This window comes from Schistocerca gregaria, chromosome 1 (genome assembly GCF_023897955.1).
Source record: "Schistocerca gregaria isolate iqSchGreg1 chromosome 1, iqSchGreg1.2, whole genome shotgun sequence".
Taxonomy (NCBI): Eukaryota; Metazoa; Arthropoda; class Insecta; order Orthoptera; family Acrididae; genus Schistocerca; species Schistocerca gregaria.
Window position 1 is genome coordinate 668,248,362 of NC_064920.1, and position 18,291 is coordinate 668,266,652.

Genomic DNA, 18,291 nt, shown 5'->3' on the forward strand with positions numbered 1-18,291 from the left:
GAAGCCTTTGTAGGCCACAGGAGGGAGCTGGCACAAGATCTGCACACGTAAGAGACCTAATTCCCATAAATTACGGTGGAGGGGGTGATGAGCTCTGGCGCTACATTTAATCAAATCCCAGATGTGTCTGATCAGGTTCAGGTCTGGTGAGTTGGAGGGGTGGGGGAGTGAGGGAAGGTGGGTGCCAGCACTTCATTACCTTTAGGAAACAAGGTCATCATGAAGGGGTGTACGTGGTCTGCAACCTGTGTACAGTACTCCTTGCCATGATGGTGCCTTCGACGAGCTCCACTGGACCCACGGATGCCCACATGAACGTTTCCCAGAGTATAATGGAGCCACCGCCAGCTCGTCTGTCCTGCCCCACAGGTGTCAAGGAGCTGTTCCCCTGGAAGGCAACATCTCTGCGTCTCCTACTGACACGATGAAAGAGCTATCAAGATTCATCAGATTATGCAGCACTCGGCCATTGTGCCTATGTCCAGTGCCGATGATCACATGCCCATTTCAGATGTAATCGCCGATGTTGTGGTGTTAACATGGGCACATGCACGGGTCATCAGCTGCTGAGACTCATCGTTAGAAGTGATCAATGTACTGTCTGTTTAGACACACTTGTACTCTGCCCAGCATTAAAGTCTGATGTTAGTTCAGCAACAGTCCTGTCCAGTTTTACCAGTCTGCCCGGCATACGTCATCCAACATGTGTAATGAGGGGTGGCTACCCAACCCCATGATGTAGGGATGTGGTTTCGCCTTCGTTCACCAGTCTTTAAGACACTCACCACGACACGCCTTTAACACCCGACAAGATGTGCAGTTTCCAAAACGCTCATGCTGAGCCTCTGGACCATCACAATCTGCCCTCTGTCAAACTCAGATAGATTGCACACCTTCCACATTCTACACATGGACACTACCCTCAATGATGCTACATGTACCATGAGTATTTCTGATTAGCAGTCATTCCTCACCAGGTGATGCTACTATCACCTGGAAAGGTTTATATTGATAGTAAGTGGCTTCATAATGTTCTGGCTGATCAGTGTATAGTTGAACAAAGGAAAAAAATTATCCAGGCGAGTAGCTGCAAAGGGGTACCCTTCACTAACAACTTCATACAAATACAAAACCATAAAGTGTGCTATTATTAACCTTGTCGTAGAAATGTATTCTTAAGTAAAAAAGAAATAAAGTTAATGTACATGGTGGCAGCCATGTCAAGTAATATTTTAGGGAATTGGTTTAAAAAATTTATGTCAAAGACCCAGTCAAATCTTTACAAGTGTTCTCCCCAAGTAACTTACACCGTGCCTCTGTGACAAGTCGCTTGTCTTTCAAAACCGAGGCAGTTCTGTCCAGTGAAAGCTGCTGACAAGAGATGCCTTGACCCCTCTGCTGAAACTGCTAGTGAATTCACACCACTAGTTTAAGCCAATAGCGTGCGTGGGATACCAATCATGTGTGGACGCTGGAGTGTTCTGCGGAGCCTAACACAGTTGCTTCTCTCTCTTGTAATCCAGACCTCGAGCAAATGAGATGTCCTTTTGGAAGGCAGAGCCTCAGGCTCTGCTTTTCACGATCGGCCACCAATGTAAGTTAACATGAACTGCTTCCCCTTCCTTTGCCCATTTCAATTAATTGTTCGACCTCCGAGACTGGCCTAAACCTGGTAACTTCCAACTCTAGGTGCACCCCTCGTACATTGTACATTGGAATACATTCTTTTTATTGTACCTAATTTTCTGTTTTGTCATTTAACAGCAGCCCTGGATGCCCACACACTAATCCTGACCGCTTGACCTCCTGCACCCTGTCGTCATGAGGCCTATGTAACAACCTTCTCTTCCCCTTCCCCCTGCTCACGCACACATTAACATTAATTTTGTGATTAAATTTTATTCGACGTGTGTGATTTTCTAGCCAAAGCTGACAACATGTGGTGTAAGTGTATAAATCAGCTGCGTATCATGTCATGAGTGGGTCAGTGATGTTGAAACATGGCAAGGTGGAATACATCCACTTGCTGAAATCCCACTCCTTAAATATCTCTTTTTTTCCTTCCCATCTACTATTCCATACATAATTATGTGGTTTGAATATGTGAAATCTCCAGATTCATACACAAGCTCTAGTTTTCAAAACTTTATTATTTACTACATAATTTACAATCTGCTGATAAGTCACTGATGGCAAACACAGTGGATCAAAATAGCTTTAAAGAAGTGCAGAAGAAAATGTGCCAGGATCATGGCTCTCTTTTCCAGTCTGGCTTAGGCACCTGCAAAAGCTCCAAAGCAGTTCTGATATTGAAGAAAGGAGCCACACCAATTTTTTTCCAATCCAAGACCAGTATCACCTGCTGCAGTGGATTAAGTTTAAGAAGAAATTGAAAGACTGGCCAAGGAAGGAATCTGAAATCCAGAGAAGATCAATGGGCTACACCAATTGTAGCAGTACAATAAGAATCTGTGGAGATTTTAAAGTGACAACTGGAAATAGAGCAGTGCGCAGTCCGAGACCTAAAGAGCTCTTTCAGAAAATCAGAAATCTCAAATGTCTTATAAAAATAGAGTTATAGTATGCATATCTTCAATTGGAACTGGATGAATCCAAAAAGATAACAATTGTCAATATTCCATTTGGACTGTTTGAATATCAAATTTTACCATTAAACATAGTAAGTGCTCCTGCCTAATGTCCCAACAATTTGTGAAACAAATCACAAGTACCATGCATGGATGTGCCACTTATTGGCCAATATATAATCGTCAGTCACAAATATGGATGATCATGTGGAAAATTTGAAGATGCTTTTCACATGACTGGGAGAAAATGGTCTCAGGTACAACAGAAATAAATGTGAACTCTTGAAAAATGAAGTAGAACACTTAAGGTCACATCACTGGTGCAAGTGGAATCCAACCATCTGAAGCTAGTGTGGAAGCAATAAACAAGCTGCCGCATCCAAAGAATATCCAGGAACAACAATATTTCACAGGAAAAGTAAATTACTATGACAAATTCACCTAGGGATTTGCTGAAATCATTGGCTCACTACATCAACATCGGAAAGGGAGGGATTGCACAATTCAAATGGACCAAGCAAGAAGAGGCAGCATTTCTGAAGCACAGGAAGGAAATTATCATTGAAACTAAGTTGATGCACACTGACCCAAATCAAACTGTGGTATTATCCACTGATGCACCTTCATGTGGAATCACAGTAGTATTGCTTCACAGGTGCTCGCATAGATCAGGAAAGCCCATTGCCTTTCCCTCCAAGACTTTAAATGAACATCAGGTCAGATACAGCCAAACTGAAAAGGAAGCACTATCCATAATTTATGGGTCAAGAAATTTCACTACATTAGAGCGGAAAAACATTTCAACTGGTCACAGATCACTAGTATCTGGTTTCAATATTCCACCCAAGCAAACAGCTGCCAGTAATGACCATTCAGAGACTACAAAGCTGGGCAATCACATTGATAGGATAGAAGTATGAAATTCAGATACAGGTCCACAGAAAAACAAGACTGCCATTTGGTTCGTTTCAAAAATTTGCTTTGTCTGAAGAGCCCTGCTTGCAAATTGATGAAGAAATTATTAAACAGATCAATTCATTTTCAGTTGATCACTGAAAAATTCGAGAAACCATGACCAAACATGTAGCACTAAAACTGATTCTGTATTATGAGAAAAACAGATCAGATTATTTGTCAAAGGATAAAAAAAACTGCAACCATATTTTAATGAAAAAAAAGCCTACTATAAGCATCAGCCACAGACTGTTACTTCTTCAGACAGATTTCACAAGCCTTATCATATCCAAAATGTACCAAAAGAAAACTTTGAACTCACTTCATGACGGGCATGAGACTGTTGTCAGAACGAAACAAATGGCAAGAAGGAATTGTTAGTGGCAAAAAATGATTGAAGAAATGGTTTCACAATGTGAGCCTTGTCAAAACTGGGACTAAGCAACAGAACCATGGGAAAGAATACATGTTGAACCATTCTGAAAAGCATCCTGGTACATGTGTGCACGCGAGGGTGCGCGCGCTCGGGTGCACACATGTACCAGGGTATCCACATGTACCAGGATGGATACACACGCACACGCGCGCGCACACGCACACGCGCGCGCACACGCACACGCGCGCGCACACGCACACGCGCGCGCACACGCACACGCGCGCGCACACGCACACGCACACGCACACGCACACGCACACGCACACGCACACGCACACGCACACACACACGCACACACACAGCTCCCACATATAATCGAAATTACTTAAAAGCCACAATAAAAGCACTAAAAAAATCTTTGGCACAGAGCAATTCCCCACAACCACAGTTTCTGACAATGCTACAAAAGTTGTATCAAAGTAAATCAAAGATTTCCGTGGCAAGAATGGCATAGAACACCTGACTACAGCTCCATTTCATCCATCTTCAAATGGTGAAGCAGAAACATTTGTCAGGACTTTCAAGGATGTTATGAAAAAGGCCGACAAGCAAGATACTCTACAGAAAATGCATTTACCGCACAACTCCAAAACCAATAACTGGAAAATCACTTTCTGAGCTACTTCACAGCCATTAGCTGAAGATAATATCTTCCGTCTAAAGAGGGCATAAAGACAAGATTAGTACAAAGTTCTAGGCTGGTGATCAAGCATACGCGAAACACTTCTCAGAGAGATTGTTACTTGGATCACCGGGATCATTAGTAGTGTAATCAAACAGCTGGTAATTATGCCGCACATCATGGAGCTGCCTTACGGAACTATCAAAAGGCATCAATACCAATGCAGCATCTGGAAGAATACTTAGAAACATGAAACTGAAGATGAATTCTATTCATCTGTTCCCAGAATCAGCAGTAGAATGGGATGAAAATGGATCCCAGGATATTTTAGGGATTGAATCAGAAAATACACAGATTTATGGGACATCAACTGAACTTATGAGATCAACAAGGATTTGTCACAATGGGATTCACTATAGCCCACCCACAAATTAACTGGGGGAAGATAATTTGGCATTTGATTAGAGGTCAAGTATTGGTAATCCTTGAAATAGTTAGGATGCTAACACACATTTATTAACACAACACACAAAGCAGTAATTCTGCACAAGCATACCGTAACTATGTGAGCACAGCAAATAAAAAACAACTGGATACAGAAAGACATGGCGTTTCTATATACGAAAAGAAAAGTTCAAATATAACAAGCGTAGATAGTTCAGCTAGAGAAAGTTCAAATACAACACAAGCATAGACAGTTAAGTTGGAAACATTTTACTTAGAGAAATATTCTACATTTACACTTCACTAAAACCACATGCATTTCAAAATTTGACCCTGCTAATAACTGTCTGCTTTTAGATTGACCTTACTTGATAGTCTTTATTCCAATCTTTCTAAATAACAGCATGTTTTTTCTGTAAACTGCATAATTCAAAAGTTACTTTTATTCAAAACTGTCAACATCTAAAACGATTGAATCGTAAACTATAATCCTTTCAACAATTTCATCATTATTGTCTTTTAGTCCCATCTCTTCTGATTCCAAAAATTTAAACCTTTTCTAGCCTAATTGTTAGATTGTGAAATGCCTTTAGAAAATATGAGTTTCAGAAAATCCTTGGTACACTTTTGATGATTGGAGTGTGCACCAAAACTTCAGCCTTATGAAACACAACGCTTATTTGTATAAATTTAAGGACATACATCCAATAGTTAAGTGAAACAGTGTCTCTGCCTTGTGTGTTAAAGAGTATTTTTATTTTTTCTGTCTAGTTCAATCATGAACACAGGACATTTAAAAAACTGAAATATTAAGTGATTATAATTAAGACTTAACGTTGTGCTGGAAAGCGAGAAGAAAAATAACAATAAGTCACGGAACACAAAAATAAGCATAACGATGATGATAAGGATAATAATTTTACTTTTACATCCATATTAATACTTTTGCAGTAATTTCAAAAAACTTTTACTTTTTAACATTTTATAATATATGTCCAATGTGCGTCTTTAAACAGTCATCACACACAAAGCCACAGTCAGTCAGCAGCTATCAATCCAAGGGCACAATTACTGTTAGTTTACTCGTTAAGTCAGACTTGATCGAGCCATTGTGACGTATAGTAGGTATGTTAGTCAATCTGAGTCATTAAATTATAGTTGTACCAAGTTATCCGTATTCAGTTGGTTATTGTTGTTGTTGTTGTTGTTGTGGTCTTCAGTCCTGAGACTGGTTTGATGCAGCTCTCCATGCTACCCTATTCTGCGCAAGTTTCTTCATCTCCCAGTTCCTACTGCAGCCTACATCCTTCTGAATCTGCTTAGTGTATTCATCTCTTGGTCTCCCTCTATGATTTTTACACTCCACACTGCCCTCAAATGCTAAATTTGTGATAACCTGATGCCTCAGAACATGTCCTACCAAGCGGTTTCTTCTCGTCAAGTTGTGCCACAAACTTCTCTTCTTTCCAATCCTATTCAATACCTCCTCATTAGTTATGTGATCTATCCATCTAATCTTCAGCATTCTTCTGTAGCACCACATTTAGAAAGCATCTATTCTCTTCCTGTCCAAACTATTTATCATCCATGTTTCACTTCCATACATGGCTACACTCCATACAAATACTTTCAGAAACGACTTCCTGACACTTAAATCTATACTCGATGTTAACAAATTTCTCTTCTTCAGAAAGCTTTCCTTGCCATTGCCTCTGCAGACTTACAATATCATCGGCGAACCTCAAAGTTTTTATTTCTTCTCCATGTATTTTAATACCTACTCCGAATTTTTCTTTTGTTTCCTTTACTGCTTGCTCAATATATAGATTGAATAACATTGGGGAGAGGCTACAACCCTTTCACACTCCCTTCCCAACCACTGCTTCCCTTTCATTCCCCTCGACTCCTAACTGCGATCTGGTTTCTGTACAAATTGTAAATAGCCTTTCGCTCCCTGCATTTTACCCCTGCCACCTTCAGAATTTGAAAGAGAGTATTCCATTCAACATTTGCAAAAGCTTTCTCTAAGACTACAAATGCTAGAAACATAGGTTTGCCTTTCCTTAATCTTTCTTCTAAGATAAGTCATAAGATCAGTATTGCCTCACTTGTTCCAATATTTCTACGGAATCCAAACTGATCTTCCCCGAGGTCAGCTTCTAATAGGTTTTCCACTCGTCTGTAAAGAATTTGGACTAGTATTTTGCAGCTGTGACTTATTATACTGATAGTTCGGTAATTTTCACATCTGTCAACACCTGCTTTCTTTGGGATTGGAATTATTATATTCTTCTTGAAGTCTGAGGGTACTTCGCCTGTCTCATACATCTTGCTCACCAGATGGTAGAGTTCGGTCAGGACTGGCACTCCCAAGGCCGTCAGTAGTTCTAATGGAATGTTGTCTACTTCCGGGGCCTTGTTTCGGCTCAGGTCTTTCAATGCTCTGTCAAACTCTTCACACAATATCGTATCTCTGATTTCATCTTCATCTACATTCTCTTCCATTTCTATAATATTGTCCTCAAGTACATCGCCCTTGTATAGACCCTCTATATACTCCATCCACCTTTCTGCTTTCCCTTCTTTGGTTAGGACTGGGTTTCTATCTGAACTTTGGTATTCATACAAGCGGTTCTCTTTTCTCGAAAGGTCTCTTTAATTTTCCTGTAGGCAGTATCTATCTTACCCTAGTGAGATAAGCCTCTATATCCTTACATTTGTCCTCTAGACATCCCTGCTTAGACATTTTGCACTTCCTGTCGATTTCATTTTTGAGACGTTTGTATTCCTTTTTGTCTGCTTCATTTACTGCGTTTTTATGTTTCCTAATTTCATCAATTAAATTCAATATTTCTTCTGTTACCCAAGGATTTCTACTAGCCCTCATCTTTTTACCTACTTCATCCCTCAGAGCTACCCATTCTTCTTCTACTGTACTACTTTCCCCCACTGCTGTCAATTGTTCCCTTATGCTCTCCCTGAAACACTGTACAACCTCTGGATTAGTCAGTTTATCCAGGTCCCATCTCCTTAAATTCCCACCTTTTTGCAGTTTCTTCAATTTTAATCTGCAGTTCATAACCAATAGATTGTAGTCAGAGTCCACACCTGCCCCTGGAAATGTCTTACAACTTAAAACCTGGTTCCTAAATCTCTGTCTTACCACTATATAATCTATCTGATACCTTTTACTATCTCCAAGATTCTTCCATGTATACAACCTTCTTTTATGATTCTTGAACCAAGTGTTAGCTATGATGAAGTTACGCTCTGTGCAAAATTCTAACAGGCGGCTTCCTCTTTTATTTCTTACCCCCAATCCATATTCATCTACTATGTTTCCTTCTCTCCCTTTTCCTACACTCGAATTCCAGTCACCCATGACTATTAAATTTTCATCTCCCTTCACTATATGAATAATTTCTTTTATCTCATCATACATTTCTTCAATTTCTTCATCATCTGCAGAGCTAGTTGGCATATAAACTTGTACTACTGCAGTAGGTATGGGTTTCGTGTCTATCTTGGCCACAATAACACGTTCACTATGCTGTTTGTAGTAGCTTAACCACACTCCTATTTTTTTATTCATTATTAAACCTACTCCTGCATACCCCTATTTGATTTTGTATTTATAACCCTAACTATTCAGGTAGTGAAGGTAGACGAAAATTTAATAGTCATGGGTGACTGGAATTCGTCAGTAGGAAAAGGGAGAGAAGGAAACATAGTAGGTGATTATGGATTGGGGCTAAGAAATGAAAGAGGAAGCCGTCTGGTAGAATTTTGCACAGAGCATAACTTAATCATAGCTAACACTTGGTTCAAGAATCATAAAAGAAGGTTGTATACATGGAAGAATCCTGGAGATACTAAAAGGTATCAGATAGATTATATAATGATAAGACAGAGATTTAGGAACCAGGTTTTAAATTGTAAGATATTTCCAGGGGCAGATGTGGACTCTGACCACAATCTATTGGTTATGACCTGTAGATTAAAACTGAAGAAACTGCTAAAAAGTGGGAATTTAAGGACATGGAATCTGGATAAGCTGATAGAACCAGAGGTTGTACAGAGTTTTAAGGAGAGCATAAGGGAACAATTGACAGGAATGGGGGAAAGAAAGACAGTAGAAGAAGAATGGGTAGCTTTGAGGGATGAAGTAGTGAAGGCAGCAGAGGATCAAGTAGGTAAAAAGACGAGGGCTGCTAGAAATCCTTGGGTAACAGAAGAAATATTAAATTTAATTGTTGAAAGGAGAAAATATAAAAATGCAGTAAATGAAGCAGGCAAAAAGGAATACAAACGTCTCAAAAATGAGATCGACAGGAAGTGCAAAATGGCTAAGCAGGGATGGCTAGAGAACAAATGTAAAGATGTAGAAGCTTATCTCACTAGGGGTAAGATAGATACTGCCTACAGGAAAATTAAAGAGACCTTTGGAGATAGGAGAACCACTTGTATGAACATCTAGAGCTCAGATGAAAACGCAGTTCTAAGCAAAGAATGGATGGCAGAAAGGTGGAAGGAGTATATAGAAGGTTTATACAAGGGCGATGTACTTGAAGATAATATTATGGAAATGGAAGAGGATGTAGATGTAGACGAAATGGGAGATAAGATACTGCGTGAAGAGTTTGACAGAGCACTGAAAGACTTGAGTCGAAACAAGGCCCCCGGAATAGACAACATTCCATTAGAACTACTGACGGCCTTGGGAGAGCCAGTCATAACAAAACTCTACCAGCTAGTGAGCAAGATGTACGAGACAGGCGAAATACCCTCAGACTTCAAGAAGAATATAATAATTCCAATCCCAAAGAAAGCAGGTGTTGACAGATGTGAATATTACCGAACTATCAGTTTAATAAGTCACAGCTGCAAAATATTAACGCGAATTCTTTACAGACGAACGGAAAAACTGGTAGATGCGGACCTCGGGGAGGATCAGTTTGGATTCCGTAGAAATGATGGAACACGTGAGGCAATACTGGCCCTACGACTTATCTTAGAAGAAAGATTAAGAAAAGGCAAACCTACGTTTCTAGCATTTGTAGACTTAGAGAAAGCTTTTGACAATGTTGACTGGAATACTCTCTTTCAGATTCTGAAGGTGGCAGGAGTAAAATACAGGGAGCGAAAGGCTATTTACAATTTGTACAGAAACCAGATGGCAGTTATAAGAGTTGAGGGACATGAAAGGAAAGCAGTGGTTGGGAAGGGAGTGAGACAGGGCTGTAGTCTATCCCCGATGTTATTCAATCTGTATATTGAGCAAGCAGTGAAGGAAACAAAAGAAAAATTCGGAGTAGGTATTAAAGTCCATGGAGAAGAAATAAAAAGTTTGAGGTTCGCCGATGACATCGTAATTCTGTCAGAGACAGCAAAGGACTTGGAAGAACAGTTGAACGGAATGGATAGTGTCTTGAAAGGAGGATATAAGATGAACATCAACAAAAGCAAAACGAGGATAATGGAATGTAGTCGAATTAAGTCAGGCGATGCTGAAGGAATTAGATTAGGAAATGAGACACTTAAAGTAGTAAAGGAGTTTTGCTATTTAGGAAGTAAAATAACTGATGATGGTCGAAGTACAGAGGATATAAAATGTAGACTGGCAAAGGCAAGGAAAGTGTTTCTGAAGAAGAGAAGTTTGTTAACATCGAGTATAGATTTAAGAGTCTGGAAGGCATTTCTGAAAGTATTTGTATGGAGTGTAGCCATGTATGGAAGTGAAACATGGATGATAACTAGTTCGGACAAGAAGAGAATAGAAGCTTTTGAAATGTGGTGCTACAGAAGAATGCTGAAGATAAGGTGGATAGATCACGTAACTAATGAGGAGGTATTGAATAGGATTGGGGAGAAGAGAAGTTTGTGGCACAACTTGACTACAAGAAGGGATCGGTTGGTGGGACATGTTCTGAGGCATCAAGGGATCACAAATTTAGCATTGGAGGGCAGCGTGGAGGGTAAAAATCGTAGAGGGAGACCAAGAGATGAATACACTAAGCAGATTCAGAAGGATGTAGGTTGCAGTAGGTACTGGGAGATGAAGAAGCTTGCACAGGATAGAGTTGCATGGAGAGCTGCATCAGTTTTCTTTCTCCTGATAACAACGTCCTCTTGAGTAGTCCCTCCCCGGAGATCCGTATGGAGGACTATTTTACCCAAGAGGACGCCACCATCAATTAACCATACAATAAAGCTGCGTGCCCTCGGGAAATTGTTGCTTACTGACCTGTGTTGTTAAATCAATATAATTCATTGCAACAAGGTGATCATCAAGAGTATTTAAGAGCAATAAATGAATAATAAAGCTACAATTAAACTTGACTGTGTCATATAAAACTATTTAATATTTGTTTAAAGTACGTAAAAACCATCAAAAGTAGTATAGCCGGTTGTTAAGTTTACATCATCAATGATTAAGTAATTGTGCTGAGCCCAGAATTACAAATGAGTATACTGAACACTGCACCACAGAGGCAGTAGACAGTGGCCTTCCCCTGCTAACATTGTAAGTTAACCAATTCTTTCCATGCTTACTAGTGTTATAGGAACAGATAACGTGCTTTTGGATCTTCTTGATTTTTAGTTTATTCTTTACTTTGTTTTCACAACATTCTGAAAACGTTGAATGAGGACTTTATTATTTTTCCTGTGAGTGTTCTCCCACAAGAAAGACAAAATATCTAGCAGCAAAATGGTACTACAGTTTTACATAATGTGTACAAAGAAAAAGTGTACATTGTACATTATTATATTGCAAATGTTTGTTTAATAAAAATTGTTTCAACAGTGTGAAGTCAGCTCTATTGGAGGAGACAGAGTTCTGATGTTATTTGGCACTAAGAGAACACAAGAATACACAAAGGATAAAGTAAACAGGCATATGTACTGCCTTCTAAATATTGTTCAATGTGTTTGTAAGTAAATACTTTCTCAATCAAATAAAAGTTGATTTTTTGACGTGTTTGGACAACTCTTTTGCCATTCTTTCTGTTCTCAGCTGTATGAAGAATTTATCACAAGACTTTTGTGAAAAAGATCCACTATGAAAATTGCTAATGAACTAGTAGTATTGCTAGATCCTTAATTATATTATTCTAGTTTATATTTTGTAAGGATGTCTCCCTTTTAACCTAACTTTCACTACTTATGTGCCAAACTGTACAACACTCAGAACTCCTATTCAATTTTCAATTCAAACAAAAGAGCACACTTGTTAAATGAGTGAATGTTGGAGATTGTTCGAACTTAACTATAAATCCAAATTTTTGAGGTGTTGACAATTTATGATAGATATGTTTTCTGAATTTATGTACTACACATTTTAATTCAAAGACAGTTATCAAATATTATGCCAATAACAAAAATTAACAAAAACAGAATGAATTTAACTTTGTTAATTTGCAGTTACTTAATTTAAAAATGACATTGAAATTCAAATATTAGTCTTGTTTTTTTGCAGCAATTATCTATAACTACAATTTTCTGATAAATATTCGACTCCACATCTAAGCAGTTTGCCAGCACTGTCTGAACGTGTCTAATATCATCACACAACAAGGTACATGCTCTGCATGCATTTAGAACATGATCAGCAGTGTTGTGGTTAGATAAGATTCTTCAGTTCTTAAAAGCTGCTACAATGAAAGGGCTGTATTTTCAAATTTTTTGAGTCATTTAGTGATAACTGTCTTGTGACATACTTGCAGTTGGCAATCTAGTATTAAAAGTTTGTAAAAACAGTCCATTGATTTGTTAATAATGCAGCTAAGGTCTCTTATATTTGCAGTTAAATGTTATTTTGTTCCAGGAAATGTTAAATTACATCTTTTGTTTTAAAAAAGGGCTTTATTCTGGTGTTCTGGCCTTAAGATAGGCGACCAGGGCAAAAAATATACACTACATGTATGCTGTACGACAAATTAATCCAATCTCAATGTGTAGATGTCATTGTGATGGATGCCATTTGGCCTGCTGATGACACTTACTGACCACACTAATGAATTACTTATATCCACAAAGGAATACCTATAAAGAAGAACAAGACTTGTATATCCTAATAAACACACTGTCACCCACCTTGCACCTCATTACAAAGAATGTCCAATCTGAATCTTGAGAAAAGGTTCTTCTCAGCCCTAATAAATGCTAAACAGAAAATTTAGTCCTCCTACCGTCATAAATGACAAAAGGGGAGCTCAATGACCTCAAGCAGCTGATAATTTTTCATGTATTTTCATGTTTTCTTGTATGATACACACAACAAGAACCACACTCTCGAAAATGAGAGCCAATCAAGAAATTTAAGCTTCATTTTCAGATTACGTGACCCAAAAATTACGGAAATCATATTCTATTCAGCATTTCAAAATTTCTAAAACAGTAATTTGTTGTTAGCTTGCACCTCTCACACAATACATAGCTTACTGCCTTTGAAATGTTTACAACTAGCTGAGTACGTACCAAATTAATCTGTCTATTCAAACTCCACTTGCCAATTGCCTTTGAATTCGGCGTAGCATTCGATGATCTAGTATTTTCTGCCTTACATACACAACAGTTGTAGAGACAAATCCAGTAGCAAATGCCAATCCTTCAAATATCCAGAAGTTTCTTTCCTCAAGCCAAGTTACCTTGTCACAACTGAAACAAGATTCCAGGGAAAATACAAAACAATCAGCACAAAACAAAAGTAAACACTGTTTAACTTCTAATGGCTGGGGTTCAAATCATGTAGAATTTTTTAAAGAACATCATAGTTGTATAAATTATTTGTTTCTTAATTTCAATTTCAGCCTTAAGACCAAAACTGCAACTATGAAACAAATACCTCCTGCAGCCAACAGTGAATATAACAAGTGCACCTGTAGTATAGGAGTAGTGTAGTCAAATGTCAAAGTTAAAAGTCAACTGAAGTGAGCAGATAGTTTGGTGACACTACTACAATTACTAACACAACTAAATACTAATGCATAAAGTTCAACAAATAAACACTGAAGGTTTCTGGGTACAGTGACATGCCCTATCACACAATAACAGTATTTCTCGATTTTCAAAAAGCATTTGACTCGGTGCCACACCTACGCTTATTATCAAAAGTTCAATCACATGGGGTACCAAGTGAAATTTGATACTGCTATGAGGACTTTTTGATAGGGAGGATGCAACAGTTTATCTTGCATGGAGTGTCATCATCAGATGTAGAAGTAACTTCAGATGTGCCCCAGGGAAGTGTGTTGGAACCCTTCGTGTTCATGTTTATTAAAGACCTTGCAGACAATATTAATAGTAACCTCACACTTTTTGCAGATGCTGCAGTTATTTATAACAAAGTATTGTCTGAAAGAAGCTGCATAAATAATCAAAAGAGGTACGAAGACTGGCAACTTGTTTTAAATGTTCAGAAATGTAAAATAGTTCTCTTCCCGAAAATCCTACAATTATAATATCAATGAGTCATTGTTGGAACCTGCAAACTCATACAAATACCAGGGTATAACACTTTTTAGGGATATGAAATGGAATGATCACATGGGCTCAGTCATGGGTAAAGCAGGTAGTGGACTTTGGTTTCTTGGTAGAATACTGGGGAAGAGTAATGAGCCTACAAAGTAGATTGCTTACAAATCACTTGTGCGACCAGTTCTAGAATACTGCTGAAGTGTGTAGGGCCCCAACCAAATACGACCAACAGAGCATATTGAACATATACCGAAAAGGGCAGCATCAATGGTCACAGGTCAGTGTGATCAGTGGGAGAGAGTTAATGAGATAATGAAGACACTGAACTGGCAGACTGTTGAAGACAAACATAAACTATCACGAGAAAGTCTATTAACAAAGTTTCAAGAACCAGCTTCAAATGATCATTCTACAAAAATACTACAACCCCTTAAGTTCAAATGGTTCAAATGGCTCTGAGCACTATGGGACTTAAAATCTATGGTCATCAGTCCCCTAACCCCTTAAGTATCGCTCACATAGGGATTGTGAGGATAACATTAGAATAATTACTGCTTTCATAGAGGCATTCACAAAATGCTCCACGCGGTAATGGAACAGGCAGAAACCCTAATAACTGGTACAGTGGGATGTATCCTCTGCCACGTACATCACAATAGTTTGCAGAGTATAGGTGTAGATGTAGAACTGTCACTGAATAAAACCAACATTTTGACCACAGCTGTGTGGTGTTCCTCTCAGTCTGGTCGTAATTTTGTTGCTTGGAGGCCATTATATTTCATCATGACTCTTCCATTGAGCACTTTACATTGAAGGGGATGTAGAAGCCCAAGATTTTGAGGGGTCATTTAAATATTAAAATATCCTAAAAACATGAACAGAGAGGGGATTGCTTTAGCTTTCACCATCCTGGCTGACAGCCATGAGAACCCAGTCAGGTGCATAAGCAACTTGAGACATGACTTTTACCAACAAAAAACAGCAAGTGAATAACCTATTTTCCTCTTGAGGAAAATGTTTATCTACAAACCATTTGATGATTACTGTTAGTTGTGGCATCTACTGTATGGGCAAAAACACTAGATCCCACTCTCTCCGTCAAAACTGTAACAATTTTATGCTCAGTGCACAGTGGACAATGTGCATGGGACAAGATGTTTGAAACCTCGCATTCAGGCTTGTAAGCATAGGCCAAGGTCTAAAACTTAACATGATAGAATTATTTCCATATAGATTAATTATCTTATTACAAAACTTCTTGCTGAACTGAAATGCTAATGCATTTCAGAAATAAACACAAATATCAAAAGCGAATATTCAAAAATTACTCCTAAGCTCAGACGATGTTCTGAATACAACTTACCTTCTTATGACATTTGAGCCTGAGTTTGTGCACCTTAAAACTTCCTTATAATGTGTAGGCAGGCATGCAGCTATCATCCTGCTGCGTATTTCAAATGCTGAAATGCACAATAACCATCCATTTCACAGTTAATTGATTTCCTTAATTAAATTACACAGTTGCATAAGTTATAACAGTTAAAACACTATGAAGAATTCTAACACTTCACTTCAGTCTGACAACATTAGAAAATATCACAAGAAATTATGTACAAGCAAGGAAGAGTCGTGTAAAGAAAACAAATTGTGAATGTCTAAAATGCTTATTTTAGTTGTGGGCTAGTTTTTGGTTTGCAAGAGGACTGCTAGGTTATTGTCTTACAATAGCGTCTTCAAGATGAAAACCAGTATTCATTGATAAATATGAAATTTTTATGGCAAGAAGAGAGAAGAAACAATCAAATCTGTTATCATGTGATTGGAGATGGCTGGTTATAGACGTTCAAATGTCTAATCCACTCTATACTGTTACTTTTAAAATAATTTAAATTTTAATGCTGTAATATCAGTTCTTAAACTACAGCTTCCTGTTCAGTACTGCTATCATGTTAATTCAGTATCAGCCTAAAAAAATTTACATTACTACAAACAAGCATTACATACACTAAATTACATTGATGAAATAAAATCTGTGAATTGTCCTTAAATGTAATTTAATTTCCATGGTAGAGGTATGCTTCTAATACACTGAAGTGTTCAGTTATCCTCATGGTTGCAGGTTTAGTAGAAAAAGGGAAAGAGCCCATCCTTTGCTGAGGTCCTACTTAAATTTATGTAAAAATGTACCACAATACTACAGAATTTTTTAACTGGTAAAAACCTAGTACATCATTTACCAGTGCCACACTTCAATTTCTCTTTCTTACCCTCACCAAATACCAACAACATTATGTGAATCCTGCAAATAACAAATAAATTTCTCTCTCAACAAACCTGTCACAAAAGCAACTTTATGCAGAAATTAAAGGATTAATTTCCTTGCACTTACATTGGCTTCAAACCAGTACCCAGTTCTTTAAAGAACTAAGCATGTCTTCAAGTATGGAAGCCAGAAAAAGCTTCGGAAAGGTTTGAAATACTAGATGAAACAGTCTTGGTAATTTGCAATCTATTTTATGGGTAAGTTAGTTTTTCACACATTTCACTGTTTATGACGTCATAACTTCTGAATTGTGTCATGCAATGATATAATTTTGCAGATATATTGAGTGATATTTGTAGATACTTGATGCTAAATCTGTTACGAACAGAGTTCTTAGTAAAAAAGTAATAAATTAAAATATCACGTTCAATGTTGCAGTTTTACTGCATGAACAGTGCTCATGTAGCAAGCGGTAAACTTTTTTCTTTAGTTATTTTGTTGGGAGTCTCAGCAAAAAAACTTTCAAAAAGGTTCGACTTTAAGTGTAAATTTTGCTTTGGAAGCCGGAAAGTGCTCTTTTTGCAAATACTGGATTAATGAAGTTCATGTATTTGTGTGCAACCAGATACACTCCCTCAAGACAACACACGACTGCTAACTGTAATATTTGACTTATTATGTTACGCTTTCAATAAAAGATTATTCCTCTCGATGAGTAGATTATGACAGATTTTAAATTGGTTAATAATCATGTGAAATTCAGAAAATTGAAATTTTGTTGCCCTTGCACTGCAGCTGGTATCTTACTCCAAGAGAGATTTTAGTAACATAGATATGAATTTTACTTTTTCTGTAATGACTAACCAATGTAAAAATCCACATGAAAAATTTGTATCTCCAAGTTCTCTTCACCCAAATATGTTGGACCAAAATCAATTTTTACACCCTTACATAATTATAAAAAATGTAACTGTTGCAACAATGCCTGTTACATAGCATGGTAACTGCAGAGGTTGGTTGGATGGTTTAAGAGAGGGGGGAAGGGACCAAACTGCTAGGTCATCAGTCCCTTGTTCCAAATAAAACAATGTCACAAGGATGAGAATAAAACAAGCAAGACTGACAGCACAAAACTGAGAAAAAGAAAAAAAAAACCACAAGAACAACGGAAGGATAACAAACACTTAAATGGACAAAAGAGGAGAAGAAAAACACAGAAATGCAACAGGTAGAAAGAGATTAAAATGACAAAACAAATTACCATAGCTGGCTCACCATGAGAACAAAAAGGAGAAGCCAGCCACTCTGCAACACATTAAAACCTCCACCCTAAAAGCACTAGGGTGGAGGACACAGAGGGACGAAGGACATGCGCTAAAACTTAGATCAAATGATAAAACCCACCCTCACAAATAAAACATGAAACTAACTAAATCAGCCGATGAGGCGTTGTCAGATAAAATTAGCGGCCACGAGTCTGGTAACCAAAGATTTCGACGCAGGGCAG

General features: G+C 38.0%; 1 protein-coding gene and 1 long non-coding RNA gene across 4 annotated transcripts in view; one reads left to right on the forward strand and one right to left on the reverse strand.

Annotated features, from left to right (window-relative positions):
* The window catches only part of LOC126362386 (uncharacterized), a 30,632-nt gene extending 18,652 nt beyond the window's left edge, over positions 1 to 11,980 (forward strand). The window contains exon 3 of the long non-coding RNA XR_007566238.1: positions 11,850 to 11,980. This is a non-coding gene — a long non-coding RNA (uncharacterized LOC126362386). The remainder of the gene's footprint in view (positions 1 to 11,849) is intronic.
* LOC126362350 (glutathione S-transferase C-terminal domain-containing protein homolog) overlaps positions 1 to 18,291 on the reverse strand; it is a 47,262-nt gene that overhangs the window by 7,777 nt on the left and 21,194 nt on the right. The window contains exons 3-5 of one of the 3 annotated variants that reach the window (XM_050007874.1): positions 15,885 to 15,981; positions 13,523 to 13,702; positions 2,175 to 2,414 (exon numbers count right to left, since the gene is read on the reverse strand). In XM_050007874.1, coding sequence (XP_049863831.1) covers positions 13,540 to 13,702; positions 15,885 to 15,981 — 260 coding nt within the window. In that variant the 3' untranslated portion in view covers positions 2,175 to 2,414; positions 13,523 to 13,539. Of the gene's footprint in view, positions 1 to 2,174; positions 2,415 to 13,522; positions 13,705 to 15,884; positions 15,982 to 18,291 lie in introns of those variants that run through there. The other 2 variants (XM_050007873.1, XM_050007872.1) reach the window with 2 other exon arrangements.